The sequence below is a fragment of the Monodelphis domestica genome, chromosome 3 (genome assembly GCF_027887165.1).
Source record: "Monodelphis domestica isolate mMonDom1 chromosome 3, mMonDom1.pri, whole genome shotgun sequence".
Taxonomy (NCBI): Eukaryota; Metazoa; Chordata; class Mammalia; order Didelphimorphia; family Didelphidae; genus Monodelphis; species Monodelphis domestica.
The window spans coordinates 478,878,107-478,893,935 of NC_077229.1; the positions used below are offsets into that span (position 1 = coordinate 478,878,107).

The following is a 15,829-nucleotide window of genomic DNA, read 5'->3' on the forward strand; positions in this document are numbered from 1 at the left end:
GTGGGGTTCTTTTTTCCATGCTGGAAAATGACTATGGAAGGCTAGAAACACATGTGGAGTGTGGAAAGGAAAGGAATTGGGGTGGAAAGATTTTTATACATCATCCTCTGTGGAAAAAAATGGCTGGGATTAGCAGGCTATTGTGGCAGGTCTGGTCTCTGCAAGAGGAATTTCCAAGCTGAGTCGAGAGTGGTGAGGAATGCTGGCCAAGCAGATGGACAGGAGAAACAGCAGGCACTAGGGCAGGGCAGGAACATAGGCATACCCCTCCACCAGACCCTTGTGGTGGGCAGAGACCAGGCAAACTTACTATCTTTACTGTAAAGCTATCTGCTCAAAAATTTTTGAGAATTCATAATTGCATTGTCGTAAGCCAAAATGTGGGTTTTAAAATTAATATTTAATATATCAAAATTAATATTTAATAACTAAACATTATACTTTATGATGTTGTATTAATAATAACTAAAACAAAAGAATTGCATGACTTCAGTCTGGTCGCAGTTCCAAGAGAGGAAGAGGGAAGGGTTATAGTCATTTAAATACAATCACAAAAAATGCGGGGACGCAGGAAAAGGAGATTTTGGGAAATACTAAGGGACTTCTGGGTGATGAAGTCCAAAGGCTCAAAATCTCCATTTATACAGAAGAAGGACGATACTATCTGTTTAGGTTGATAATTCCCAGAATTCACATGGTTAAGTTTCAGAGCTATCATATTTCATAATGTGAGGAGAAAAACATTCTTTCCCTCCAAAACACAACTTTTCTTTTGTTTGTGGAAAAGACTAAAGAAGTCCAAACTAGCTGTAGACTTTGTCTTTGTGTATTTTCTCTTGGCAAGGGACTGATATTGCTCTTTTCAGTTAAACTAAAAAACATACATATTGGGTCACACTGAACTTGTCTGCATAATAGCAAACACCCTTTATCCTTAGTTCAACTTTACAGAATGTAACGGTATTACAGGAACTATTATTTGTATTTCTCAGTTTATCAAGAAATAGTTTAATTGTCAATTTGCTACACTTTCATAAAAGCAGTACTTTTGCCATTTGGAAAGCACAGTAAATAAAATTTGGAATATTCAGTCACTACTGTTTATTTTCCTGTCTGAGAGAAGTTGGGCAATGTAAGATGGCCCCTCAAAAAAGATGAGTAGAGCACAGGAAACTTCTGTTATTAAATTGAAATGATACATTGTCTTGGTTGTTGTGGGGTATGAAGAGTTTCGGGAAGGATACCTTTCTGCAAGAATGCAGGACTCCGAAATTTAGCTTAAAAATAAAAAGAGAAATTTATTAATTTAGAAAGTAATGTTGAGAATGGCTAGGCATTCGTTGAGGGAGACAGGGGGTTGGTCATCTGACTGGGGTCTGCCTGGAGACATAGGGAATGACTTTCATAAAAGATTCCTTAGTTTTAGGGAACAGACAGATGTTTGAGATACAGCCCAATAGAATCGAGGTATAGCCTGGAGGTGCATCTCTCTGTCCATCTTAAACCTAAAGGAGGATCAAAGGAGGACAATCATCTCAGGGTCTTATAGGGGTCATTGGAAGTTTTAGGTTAGAGTCACGAGGATATAAGGGAGCAAAGGAATTTCCCTGATAATAGTTTGCCTGAGTTTCTGGGGGTATAATGCCCATGTCATCAGTGTCTCCAGTTAACACTTCACAAACAAGTTTCAACTATGGCAGAGAATGAGAGCTCTAAGACCAGATTCTGACACCTTGCCTTGTCTTCTATTTCAATGGCCGTCCACTTTTAAGAACCTTACTCTTGAAGAATGCTGTTGTGCTTAATTTATAAATGGTGCTGTCTATTATGTTAAAGAAACATGACATTAGCTTTCAATGGCTACTAATCTGCTAATGGAATAATCTAGGCAATGGAGGTCCTGATAAGTCCTATGAACTAAAAGTTTTATCTTCATTTAGCAAAGATAAGGAAAAACTTTCATATATTCAGGAATATTTCTAGAAAATACTACAGAAATAATTTTGTAGCTTCCATTATAGCATTTATAGCTGCTAGAGTAAGTAAAGTTCTACTTTGATGCTCCATTGTGTTGTAGAGGTGGCAACTCTTTAGGTTTTAAAAAGTTATATTAGGGGAATTCAAAATCTGGTAATTTCCACAAAACTGGAAAGATTTTAAGAACAATTCTCTCTCTCTCTCTCTCTGTTATTTCAGGACCTTCTTGATAAATTTGGAAAGACTGATCACTTGGAATTTACTCACAAGGCTATACACACATATTTATGATATAGCAGCTGACAACAGTTTTCCTTAATTTTTAATTTAGATTTTACTTATATCTTTTATTTTTATTTTGTTTTCATTTCTGAATATGTCCTTATTTCCCTAGTCCAGAAAACTATACTTTATAACCTAGGATAATAAAAAATGAGAATAAAGCAATTCCTCAAAAATAATCTATCAATAAGAAATTGAGAAATCAAGTATCTGCTATATTTTGTGCTAAGTGCTGAGTATGCAAATACAAAGAATGAAACAATGCCTAGTCATGTATAAGAAGCAAAGTTTTACTAGAGTTTGGCATGGAATTTAATGTTAATGAAGTTAAAAATTTGGGTCAGGTTGTGAGAGTCTTAAAAGTTAGAGGGATTTGTATTTGATATTAGAAGAAAGAGGGAACCATTGGTGTTGCCTGAGTAGGACAATAGCATGGTCAGATGTATGCTTTAGGAAAAAATGCTTTGGCAGTAGTGCATAGGTTTGACGATAATGACAAAATATTTGAGGCATGGAGACTTCAAAAACAATTAGGAGGTCATTGCAATAACCTAGTTAAGAAGTGATGAAGGCCTGAATGAAAGTGGCATAGCTAAATGAGTATAGAGAAGGGATAGTCTATGAAGGATGTTTTTACAAGTGTTTGGATGTGTGGGTTGAGGAAGACTGAAGGATTGAGGATAATGCTCTTGATTGCAAGGGCTTTTCTTGTTGGGACACTATTAGAATGATACTTGGGACAGAAATACTTATGTCTGGAAGAGGGAAGCGTGTGTGAAGCTGGAGTTCAGTTTTGCACATATTGTGTAAATAGTTTATTAGTTATCATGAGATGGATGTTTAGGAGAGAAACAAGGGCTGGATATAGAGATCTTTTTGCAAAGAAATGTCTTTTTGAATTTTGCAAAGAAAAAGGTCTTGGAAGCTGATGTGTTTCCTGAGAGAGGTTATAGAGAGAAAGCCCAAGATAGAACCTTGAGGAACATCTATAGTTTGAGGGCATAATATAGGTGATGAGCCAGAAAAGGAGATGGAAGTATGGGCAAATAGGTAGGGGGAAAACCAGGTGAATCAGTGTCATGAAAAAAAAATATGACAATGTATGAAAACTTTACATCTAAGGTCTCTGTAAAAAGGAATCCTTCCTTCTTTCCTTTCTTTCTTTTTCTTTCTTCTTTTCTTCCTTTCTTCCTCTCTTTATTTTGTCAGAACCCCTCTTTTAACCCTTACATCTCCTAGCTCTTGAAAGAGGGCAGGGAAGTGCATTTTCTCATTTCTTTTTAGGGTTAAACAACCATTATAATTAAATAGCATTGTTTCAGTTTAGTTGTACTTTCCATGGATAGAGCCTGTATTTTGATTATCAGTATTTTTCTAGTGAATCTTTATGGAGGCTTAAAATGAACTGCCATATTCTCAGAAGAATCAAGACAACGCTCAATTCAAAAGGCAAAGGAAAGACATATAGAAAGTATTAGTAAGCTATAACATATTCAACAATGACATAAGATATGTTGTAAAAGACATGCAGGAAATGTATGAACATTAGATTGTGAGCTCCTCAGAGCAAGGCTACTCTCTGAAATTCCTACAAGTAAATATAGAGTCTATGGGAAATAGACTAAAACGTAGAGAACACATGTGACAAAATATGTTAATTCATAAGACCTGGAAGTTCTTTTGCTAATCTTCAAGTTATTACCTTTAGGTATGGTATAATTTTTCTGCTGGGCTCTTTGAAGAATGCTGAACCGGTGATCAATCAGTCCTTGGTTCTCAATGGAGACACTACTTGTCATCTGCTGCTCTCCTGGGAATACTGGAGAAATCTAAAGTCCTATGGACCATTCAAGCTCACAAGGTTCTTCTCAAGAACCTTGAACTCTTGATGATGAGTAGTAAGGAAGCCAAGATGCTTTTCCTGCAATGTATATAAGGAGTATAACTGGAACACTCTTTCCTTAACAATATCAGGAGGTATCTAGGTCTTGTTGAAACCAAGTGAACAATAAAAATACATTCTTAGAGATAGGTGTATTATGTAAGAATACTTAATACTTATTTTAGGTGGAATGGGTTGGTTACATTATTTACTTAATTAACCTCTGTCCTTACATACTAATAAGCACTTATTAAGAGCCAATGATACACAATGTTTGCCGGTAAGCTATCAATTACAAATGAGGTAATCAACTCTTTTTATTTATTAGCTTATTTGATTTAACAATAGGATACATTTCATAGAAATGATTATAAAATGTGCTGTGCAAATAGAATATTTTATACTTTCAGATCTTGTGGTACATATTGAAAAGTTAGCAAATAGAAAATATTAAACCATCAATAATTTCTTAATTTCATGTAACATAAAGAAAAAACTTGAAATGAGTTTCCGTGTTCATTCCAAAGTTTACCTTCGATGTTTTATATTTTGTATAAAAATCAGTGTTATCCTTTTTTTTGTTTTATTTTAAAGATTTAGTTAGAATTCCCAGGCAAGTTTTAATTTAGGGATCTAATCCCATGCCTTAAGGAAAAATAACTTACAAATAGGTATAAGAAAAAGAAAAAGCCAACTGAATACTTAAATCCACTTTGCCTATTATTATTATTGACACCATAATAAGAAGTTAAAACACACAGCTTAGTGAAAACAAGATAGAGGAAAAGGAGGGAAAAGGTTGTTTTTTTTTTTTAAGTGTTTTGGGTGTTAAGAATCACTTACAATTAGGGTTTACACACACACACACACACACACACCCTTTAGTTAATTCTTTAGGGCACCTTTAAAAACTTTAAAAGAATCATATAGATCTGTTCTTAGATACTTCCTAGCTGTTTGTGATCCTGGGCAAGTCACCTAACCCTCATTGCCTAGCATTTACCACACTTTTACCTTAGAACCAATACTTAGTATTGATTCTAAGATGGAAGGTTAAGGGTTAAAAAAATAAATAAAAAGAATCATTGGATCCTAGCAATGGAAGGAACTTCAGAAGTTCCAAATCCTATTCAAAGCATGGATTCAGTCTGTCTTTGAACCTCCAGTCATAGGGAATTACATTTTTTGTGTGTGTGTGTGTGAAGCAGTCCCTTTTATTTTTGGACAGCTCTAAACATATTCCTTATTTTTAAGGCTAAAGGTGAGGAATGTGATGGGATAAAGAAAATGTAGAAAGAAAGAAATAAAACAGAGTGGAGCATGTTTGCTGATGTTACAATCACTGCTGGACTTCAGTTATCCAAACCCAAAGGCATAATTGTAGGCAACAATCTCCTTTGAAATTCCCAGAGATGAGATACATTCTCTCCATGAACCAGCAATGAAAACACCCTCAGAGCCAATGCTAACATTTATTGCACAGCAGTCAATTCACTTCCCACTTTCCTAAGTCAAAAACCATAAAGTGCAAAAGAGGCTTTGGATTCCAATGAATAAGTATCTCTGTCCAGCAGAGTGCCCTTCACAGGTAGGAGAGTTGCTTCTTAAAAATGTAGTATGAAGTTGGCCCCAAGCAATCGGGTAAGTCAATCACCAGTCTCCAGAAGCCTTTGTAAGTTGCTTTGTATCTTAAAATGATAGAAAAAAACTTGTATTATTAAGGATAATGATGATAATAACTCAAATAGAGCTTTAAAATTTATAAAGAGCTTTCTTTACAACAGTTTTATGTATTGTAATGCTATTCATTATTCCCACTTAATAAATCTGAGTCTTAGTGTGGTTAATCGACTTGCCCATGAAAGCAGTAAGTGAGGGAGTTAGGCCTCAAAAGTAGTGTTTTCTGACTGAAGATTTGTACTTTTCCTCTATTGTCATGCTGCTTTCCATTCAATTCAGTTTGACAGCTGTCTATTCAGTGTCTACCATATACTAGAAGTTGTGCTGGGCACTGGGAACACACAAAAATGAAACAAGTCTTGCTTTCAAATCTTACACTAAAAAAGGAAGCAATTACATTACACATTACACATATAACTAAATATAAAGAATTTCATGGCAGAATGAGAGTACTAATAATGGGGGAATAACCCTTGAATGAAGCCAGAGATTCATAAAAGGGGAGATGAGGAAGGAGAACTTTTCAGACATGAGGAATAATCTATGCAAAAGCATCCTTTGTGGTATTATTAAGGTTAGATTGAATATGTCCTTAAATTTCCTCAAAAATAAGCTTGTTTTTAATATTTTAAGTAAGTTGCTGTTTTTGGTAGAGATGGAAGAAAAAAGAAATAATTTGCTTGGGAATGAGAAGAAAGATTATAGTACTTTGTAATGAGATTTATTTTTTGTAATTTTAAATAAGATTATTTATTGTAATAAAATAGATTCCTAGATAATATGGAATAACTAGTTGGCACAGTGGATAGAGTACTAGTCCTGGGGTCAGGTAGACTCAAATTCCAATCTGGCCTCAGATATTGGCTGTATGATCCCAGACAAATCACTTAACTCTTGTTGCCTCAATTTCCTCTTCTGTAAAAAATGAAATGGAGAAGGAAATAGGAAACCAACATAGTATCTTTGCTAAGAAAACCCCAAATGGCCTCTCAAAAAGTTGGACATGACTGAAATGATAGGAAATGACTAAATAACAACTTAATAAATAGCCTCAGGATATGGAATTCAAAATCTTCTGGTTTCAGTTGTCTCTTCTGGAATGATTTTCTAAATCTTCTGTTTTGTGAATGAGGTGCTTCATATTTTCCTCAATTTTTTCATTTTTTTGATTTTATTTTATATTGTTCTGCTGCCTTGTGAAGTTGCTTGCTTCCAGTTGTTGTATTCTGGATTTTAAAGACTGAATTTCATCCCTGGCTTTTTAGTCATCCTTCTCCTTCTGATCTTTCATCTCTTTTGCCTCATTTTCAAGCTGATTGATTTTGGCTTTCAAGACTGTTTCCAGATGACATATCTTACTTTTTAAGTTCTTTTCCTAGTTGTCTTTAGCCTCTCTTAATTATGTTTTGAATTATATTTTGAATTCTTCCAAAGCCTGTATCCAATTCGCTGGGTTTTCTGTTTTATTGCTCGGTGTTCCCTCCTCCTTCTTTGTTCTGTTTGCTTTTTGTTCATTGCCTGTATAGAAGCTGTCGATTGTAATTTCTTTTTTCTTTTTCTGTTGTTTGCTCATATTTATCCCCTCTTTACTCCCTGCAGTTGTCTGAGCTCTTGCTCCTCTCATTTTTTTTTGTTTTGTTTTGTTTTGGACTTTTCTGTCAGTCTTCCCTCTTGGAGCTTTGTCAGCAAATCTCTCAGCACAGTATGTGGGGGAAGGGTGTTGGAGCTTGAGCTTCCTTGACCTTTGAAGATTTTGATAGGATTAAGTCCAGCTAGGTTGGGCTGGATGTGCCCTGAGACCAAAACCTCCTAGAAGGGAGGAGCAATATGGAGGGTCTCTGCTGCTGCAACTAGGCTGCTCACTCTGTGCTCCTTCTCTTACTGCTTCTCCACCTCCTGTTCGACGCTCTGAGATTGGCACAGCTTTGCCTGCAAGGTACTCCCTCCAGACCAGCACCCTTGCCCACCCAGAGGTTCAAGGCTTAGTGCTCTAGGTGGGAGAGGGGCCCTGGGATCTTCCTTCTTCCTTCCCCTTACATCTTATTGTTCTCGAATTCAGACTTTTGGGGAAGGGTGTACCTTTTAAGTTGAGTCCAGCAGGAGGATTCCTGGGCTCTGTCTTGTTGTTAGGTTTGATTTTCAGTACCCTAAGAGTATTTAGTTTGTAATTGGTAAGGAAGGGTTTTCAGAGGTCTGAACTTTCTCTCCCTCTATGCTGCTATCTTGACTCTGCCTCCTTCTGGTTTCAAATGGAGCATGACAGTTTGATGTATGCCAGATAGATGACTAACATCCTTATTTCACAATTACCAATTGTTAAAAAAAATTTCCTTCTTGTGGAGTATTCCTTCTCACCATCCCAAGCCTTTGGTAGTCATTTAAAAAGGTCATTTTTTATGAGGGGAAGCCCTTCAATTGGGGAATGGCTGAACAAATTGTGGTATATGTTGGTGATGGAATACTATTGTGCTCAAAGGAATAATAAAGTGGAGGAATTCCATGTGAACTGGAACAACCTCCAGGAAGTGATGCAAAGTGAAAGGAGCAGAACCAGGAGAACATTGTACACAGAGACTGATACACTGTGGTACAATCGAATGTAATGGACTTCTCCATTAGTTGCAATGCAGTGATCCAAAACATTTTGGAGGGATCTATGAGAAAGAACACTATCCACATTCAGAGGAAAAACTGTGGAAGTAGAAACACTCAAGAACACATGTAATACCCAGTGGAATTGTGTGTGGGCTATGGGAAGGGTGGGGTAGGAGAGGGAGGGATAGAATATGATTCTTGTAACCAAGGAATAATGTTCTAAATTGACTAAATTAAAAAAAATTTTTTTAAGGTCATTTTTTTTTTCAATAGAGATCTAAGGTAGTGAAACCAGAACTGGAACCAGGATACCACATTTGAATTTTAACTTTTACACTTAAATGTAACTCTAGGGCAAATCACTTAATCTCCTTTCAAATGGGAATTAAATGTGCATGGTAAGAAGGAAAACCACATAGTATAGTAGGCACAGTGCATGAATAGCATAGTATAGATAGAATGAATATCTAGAAATACTAGATTTTCTCTAAGAGGGTGCCAATACAATATACATAGGCAGTACTATCATCATACTGCTATCAGCTTTTTTGAACATAGGATGACTAAGAGAAGCAGACTAGAAAGTGGGGCAGTTTCCAGGAAAAAGACTGTACTTGCTACTATAGGCTTGATAATGTTCAACATCTGGTGTTTAACTTTTAGGGCCCATGCATATAGGAAGTAAAAGTTACCTTTTCTAGTTTTATTATATTGGCAGTTAACTCTGCACAGAGGGCTTCAACGTTGACTTCTAATTGTGATCCCAAGGAATGTGATGATTTTTGTCTGTAAGAACAGAGAAAAAGAATGAGGCAGGCAAGGAATTTATTTGAACAGAGCAAGAGGCAAGTCATAAAGGAACAAAGTGAACACTATAGTCATCAATAAATGGGACCTATTGCAACCTATACATGTACTTAAATTCAGGCTATGTGCTTTTGGGAACTTATTCCAGTTTTGTAAGCTATTTTAGTTTTCTAACTGTATATATTCCATGATCAATATTTCTAATAAAACTTCACATTTTGCCAGAATTATACACAGGAATATGATTTCTGATGAACTCCTTTTAACAATTTCCCTCCTCCAATTCTTGGTTCTTGTAGGGAGCTTTATGGTTGAAGTAAGGTTAAGAGAAAGTTGGAGGAAGACTAATCCCAGAAGTTCTGATGATCCAATACAGAGGTTTATACCTAGTGCTTTTAGTCACATATCTTGAGTTCCACCAAGGGGCAGAGAAGGAGACTTTTTTAACCCATAAGAATGAGGAACTAAACTGTATATGTTTAGCAACTACAGAGAAATGAAAATGTATTCTGGGTCTTTAAGAATCTTGTATATAACATGACAAAGTTATAAAATATTATTTGTTGAATTTGGATAACTGTATTTGATAGGCTTGGGTCCTTCCTGCAGATTACTAATTTGGATATTGTCTAAGAAATTATGATGAATAGATTTCTCAAGACTTTTTATATGACATTTGGAAGGCCATAAAGAACTATATTATTTGGACTTTGTTGTAACTATGTAGGGAAAAACACTGAAGAGGAAACTTGAAAGGACATTGTTTGCACTTCTCTAGGATCCAAGAGATCTTTTCAGAATCTGTGATATCAATGAATGGACCAAATGTCGTCCAGTTGACTTGCTAAGGACAGAGGTGGCTGTGTTAATTTAAAATGAGAGACAGATTTTACTCTCTCCTTTTGAAATTATGAATTGTAATTTATTTTCTTTGAGATTTCTTTGAAAAGTGAGTGAGGGAACCAGATATTCTCTTCTATCTTTGCAAAAATGGTTTGAGTAAATAGTGATTTTGGGGTTGATATTTCAATGAGTTTGAATAAACAGCAAAGTTACAAAATGTTTCTTTAATATTTACAAAATTCAATCATACTATATATCATGCAGGTAGTTTTTAGTTCCTTTTATTGATTCTCATTGTAACACAACTAGAACTCTATTGACTGATACACTATGGTACAATCGAATGTAATGGACTTCTCCATTAGTGGTAATACAGTGATCCTGAACAATCCGGAGGGATTTACGAGAAAAAACACTATCCATATCCAGAGGAAAAACTGTGGGAGTAAAAACACAGAAGAAAAACAACTGCTTGACTACATGGGTCAAGGGGGATATGACTGGGGATATAGACTAAATGATCATTATAGTGCAAACATCAACAACATGGAAATAAGTTCTGATCAAGGACACATGTAATACCCAGTGGAATTGTGCGTCGGCTACGGGAAGGGGTAGGGGAGGGAAAGAATATGATTCTTGTAACCAAGGAATAATCTTTTAAATTGACTAATTAGATAAAATTTTCAAGAAAAAACCAACTAGAACTCTATCAAAGAAATAATCTATAATTTCAATGCACAAATATTGTCATTCAATAAATGTCTACTATGTGCCAAGCTCTATATTTAGGTTATGTAAAATTAACCCTTAGGTAAGGGTTAGAGTGTGAAAAATGTCTGCTATAGGAATACCTAAGTTTTGAAGATAGAACTGAAGTATATTTTCTAATCATCCTTTAACCTTCAAGTTGTCTTAAAAGTCTTCAAGCATGTAATATTTCTGGTATAACTTATGGTACTAAATTATGCACAAATGCATAAAATGCAATAGATGCATACATATATGAGAAAATTTATGTAAAGAAATAGAAAACTCATAGAATTAGATATTGTTTACCCACTTGATTTATAATTTCATTACTAAAAACGTAAATCTCTTAGCTAAATGGCTAAATAGCTTATCTTGATTTGAATTGCTTAAATGGCAATTATTTATATATGTATATATATTTTTAATTTTTATTTTTTGAAAATTTTATTTAGTCAATTTAGAACATTATTCCTTGGTTACAATAATCATATTCTTTCCCTCCCTCCCCTTCCCATAGGTGACGTGCAATTCCACTGGGTATTACATGTGTCCTTGATCAGAACCTATTTCCATGTTGTTGATGTTTGCACTAGGATGATCACTAAATGGCAATTATGATAAGTAAGCTATTCCTCTAGAGCACTGAACTTCTAAATACATAGATTTTGTATTGCTGGAGAGTATTTCTTATTATAGAAAGTTACACATGTAGAAATTTGCTGAATTTAATTTCTATTTATTTCTTAATACTACCCCTTCACTATGTCTATTCTAAGTAGTGGTCAAGGTCACATCTGGACTTTAGGTTGTTAGTAATTTCTTAGAGCATTCCAGACCCAGGAAAAGGACATAATGGTATAGCTGGTTTTGCTATTTGGTTTGCCATTATTTTATCATTGCCATAACAAAACAGAATAGGTACCAAAACTTTATTTTTATATCCCCTCCTTCAACCCCCAACCCTCAGGATCTAGCACTGTGCCTTACATATAGAATATATTAAACAAATATAAAAACTGTGTGTTGCTTCCAAGGCAAGAAGAGTGGTAAGGGCTAGGCAAGGGGGGTTAAGTACCTTGACCAGGTCACACAGCTAAGAAGTATTTGGGGCCATATTTGAACCCAGGACCTAGCTCTCAATAGGTGCCCCTGTAAACCTCAAAATTTCTCAGGCTTATGAATGTTAGGGGTTTCCCCCATTGGGGAATCTTCTACTTAAAAAAATTCCCTAGCATATAGTGAGAATTCTACTTGAATGTGAAGGCTCCTTGCCTTGGGAGTATCCCTACTCCACCCTACTTAAGACTGTTTTGGGACAGAGGGCTCCTTGCTGAACAATGAAAGTACTTTGATCCATGCTTATGGAAGGGACAGGAAGTTCTTTGAGCCAGGCCTGTTTTAAAAATTGATACAATGGAATGCTAGGTACCCATATAGGTGGGGCAACTTGTAAACTGCTTAAACCTAAAAAGGGTGGTAACTTATTCAGAGGTTTTTTCTTAATGAAATTTGTCGACACAGCAGCATTTTTTTCTGACTTACTAAAGAGATTAAAACCGCTCAGCTGTGAATTCAAAATGGGCGGTCCTTTGGAAACATCTACAGTGATTGGTAGATGTGGGGACTTAGGGGAGGTGACAGAGGAGATTTTTGCCCTTAAAAATAAGAGCTTGGATCTCATTGAAGGATCTGGATTTCTGACTCTCATTCTGAAGGAGAGTTCTTTGAGAGCTCCTCTGAGGGGCTCTGTCCCTCTGGGGTAGGAGCTCTGGAGGCTCTTGAGAGAGGCCCTTTGAAACAATCTCTGGCTGGAAGACTCTTTGAGGAAGGACGCTGGCCTGGTGTCACTAGTATCCTTGTTTAGTCAGACCTTGTGGTGAGTGAAAACTGACTGATTTCTCTTTTAAGACTCAGGTCTAGGCCATATTGGCTTGAGGCCCTTCATACGTATTCCTTTCTTACTCTCTCTCTCTCTTTCTTTGATTACTCATTGTATTGTTAATTAAAATCTCTATAAAACCCAATTGACTTGGGTATTTGAATAATTGGGAATATTTCCCTGGCGACCACCTTGTATTTGATTTTAAAACCCAAGACACTGTAGTGAAACATATTTCTGCGGTCAAATTTACTCACCCTCTCTTATATCTATCACAATTTATATCTTCCACTATTTTAATCACTACAGTTTAAGACCTCAACCATTTTAAATTTCACACCCCTTTGACAAATATTTAATAAATAGACCTAGTTAAACACTGTCCAATTACAAATGGGAGACAATCAGACAATCACAGTACTGAGGTATTCTCTTACTCATTATGAGAACCAACCACAGAGGTAATTGATCTAAGTCTTTCTTCCAGAGTGTTGATTCTGTGTCTCATGTAGAAGGTAGAAAAGACAAGTGTACAGACACTGCAAAAGAAAAGGAGAACACAATTCTAGATTATTAACCAAGCCTCAGAGCAAACCCAGCCCAACCCCGCTGAACTGGAAATGCGTTTTTTTAAATCAGATCTCAATTAACTTTTTAATAGAACAAGCTATTTCATGAGCATAAATATTAAATTCAGACTAAATGTAATTATTAAGATAAGTTTCAAAAAGGTTTCATATACAAAAGCAATTTATGCACAAAACAACTAATGGCAAACGTAAAAATGAAAAAACCTAATAGTTTTTAACAGTGGGCTAGAATTACAGTTAATCTACAGTGTTTACATCTTAAAGAAAAGACAGATAAGCAAAGATTTAACACCAACTGTCACAACAGAAAGTCAAGTTTTGTCAATAATAAGAATTGCTTTTTGACATTAATGAATATATTTTGTAGTACTAGATTAAAAAATAAATTTCATGTTTTAGCACTGGTATTATTAAGATTTATCTGCTTTATTACCAAATGAAAAATTTAAATAATGCTTTATAGTGCTTTTGTGGCAATTTAAAAGCATCTAGTTTTCTGACAGTAGCAAATAAAAAATCACTTCTAAATCACATTAAATATCTCATAAATGCCACCATGACCTTGTACCTGAGCTATCCATTGCAATTACTTCTTTTAACCAGAGTAATAGACCAGAAGTCCAATGTTTGAATTTTATAGCTTCTTTTCCTTTCCAACATTGTGAAAATCACTAACAAGCACATAGCTAATCAGTGTCAGAGCATAAATTCAAGTCTGTTGATTCTCAGGACTATGGTTTTTTCTACAATACCATAGCTACATTTTAGTTTTCTTTCTCTTTTCCCTATTTCCTTAAGAAGAGTATATTTATGAAGAAATGTCCTATGTTAAAGAGTTAAAGGAAATAAAGTGGGAAATAAGGCTTGTAAAGTCAGGAGGGTATTATAATTAAGATTAGTGTTGACAAGATGTGGAAGTATTTTAGACTTTTCTTTTGCCACTCAGAATCATTCATGTACTTACACAATTGCATAGAAAATGAGAATGTGGCGAAGTGTCAGGCATTTCTGGAACCTCAATTTATGGAACAATCCAAAGGCTCTGGACTGTCCTGCTGAATGTCAAATTAAAAAAAAAACAACAACTATTTTTAAAACTCAGTCCAACACAATACTTTTACAGTTAGTCCTCCAACAACATACATGCACTCCTCCCTCCCCACCAATGAAGCATTTTTTTTTCTAATGGTAGCAGGGGAAAGAGAAAACGGTTCCCCCAAATGTCATTTTAGCTATTAGTTGAAATTCTTTCCCTCACAAGAACAACAGGCAGGAAATCTAGTAACTTGGGTTAACTATTTAATTTCCTTCTCACCTATTTTGAGTAATCAAAACTAAAAGCCTAGAAGTTCACAAGTGGGGGAGAAAGAAGAAAATGTAAAGAATAGCTCCACACTGGCAACTAGGACCTTAGTATTACAACGGATGGGCAGAAAACACCTGTTATTCTTACTGTATCCTGGAAGACTCTTGACTTTTCCTTTAGGCACACAATTCACAAGAGATTCTGTATGAATTGATTTTGTTTCTCCCTTAATGACTTTCAGAACTGTCTGAGACTCCATCACATGAAAATCTGTCAAAACAAAATCAGGCTAGGCGCAAATTTGCCTCAAGTGTGCATCTTAATTAGTCATCATGATAGAAAGAAATCCTCAATTGGTTTAGCTTCTAAAGAATTAGAAATATTTTGACAGTGACTTGAAAAATACTGGGATGCCTTTAAAGAAATAGCATTTCTAAGAAAATTTTAAAGGAAACATTATTCAAAATTGATGATATTCCATATGAATTCTCCCCACCAAATCCATGCCTGCCTTTAACTAGGAATGTAAAATTTTTTTGGACCTTATGCAAAGAACTGAATTTTTTTCCTTCACAACAATATTCTCCAGACCTTGAGAATTTTCAGATTCAGGAGTCTGAGATCCAGAGCTGCTATATTCATTCATTGCTTGCCTTCTTTGCTGAACCACTCCATCTAAATCTGAGAACTCATCATTGAAATCCTGAAGGGAAAGAATAAGTTTAGAGACTATTTTTACTTTGTTAAATAGGTTTACTTTTGTATCTTCCTGGCTTCTACATTTACAGAAGACCTAAGTGATGCATAAAATAGAATTATTTTACATTGTTGGTGATTTCCCTAACTGTCGATCATTTAGTATAGAATTGCTGCATCTGAACTCTCCTGAGCAGCATTCAGTCTTTTAAAGCTATAGATGCCTAGGAAGAAACATGGTAGCTAAAACTTAAAAGCTTTTCTATATGCAATAATAATTTAATGAAGGCTTAATTAGCATCTTATAGTCAGTAATTCTTACCATTTGAAACAATTATTAAAAAGATGTATACAAATATTACTAAATGGAAGTGAGATTATTTAAAGAGAAGAGTAGGGCAATTATGACATAAAGAGAAGTAGAAGAGGAAAAAATGGGGATTAGCTAACCTCTAAAGCAATGTATCATTTCAATATATCCTCTTCGGGTAAAGTCTGAAAAAAAATAGTCTGACAACTTTCTTCATCTTTTGTTCCTT

At 35.3% G+C, this 15,829-nt stretch overlaps 1 protein-coding gene across 8 annotated transcripts in view; it reads right to left on the reverse strand.

Moving 5' to 3' along the window:
- Positions 1-4,440: 4,440 nt before the first annotated feature.
- GRAMD2B (GRAM domain containing 2B) overlaps positions 4,441-15,829 on the reverse strand; it is an 83,711-nt gene continuing 72,322 nt past the window's right edge. For 3 of the 8 annotated variants that reach the window (XM_056824691.1, XM_056824693.1, XM_056824694.1), the window contains exons 9-14: positions 15,186-15,297; positions 14,742-14,864; positions 14,253-14,343; positions 13,136-13,237; positions 9,109-9,202; positions 4,441-5,829 (exon numbers count right to left, since the gene is read on the reverse strand). In XM_056824691.1, the coding sequence (XP_056680669.1) occupies positions 5,788-5,829; positions 9,109-9,202; positions 13,136-13,237; positions 14,253-14,343; positions 14,742-14,864; positions 15,186-15,297 (564 nt within the window). In that variant the 3' untranslated portion in view covers positions 4,441-5,787. Of the gene's footprint in view, positions 5,830-9,108; positions 9,203-13,135; positions 13,238-14,252; positions 14,344-14,728; positions 14,865-15,185; positions 15,298-15,829 lie in introns of those variants that run through there. The other 5 variants (XM_056824692.1, XM_007486478.3, XM_056824696.1 and 2 more) reach the window with 4 other exon arrangements.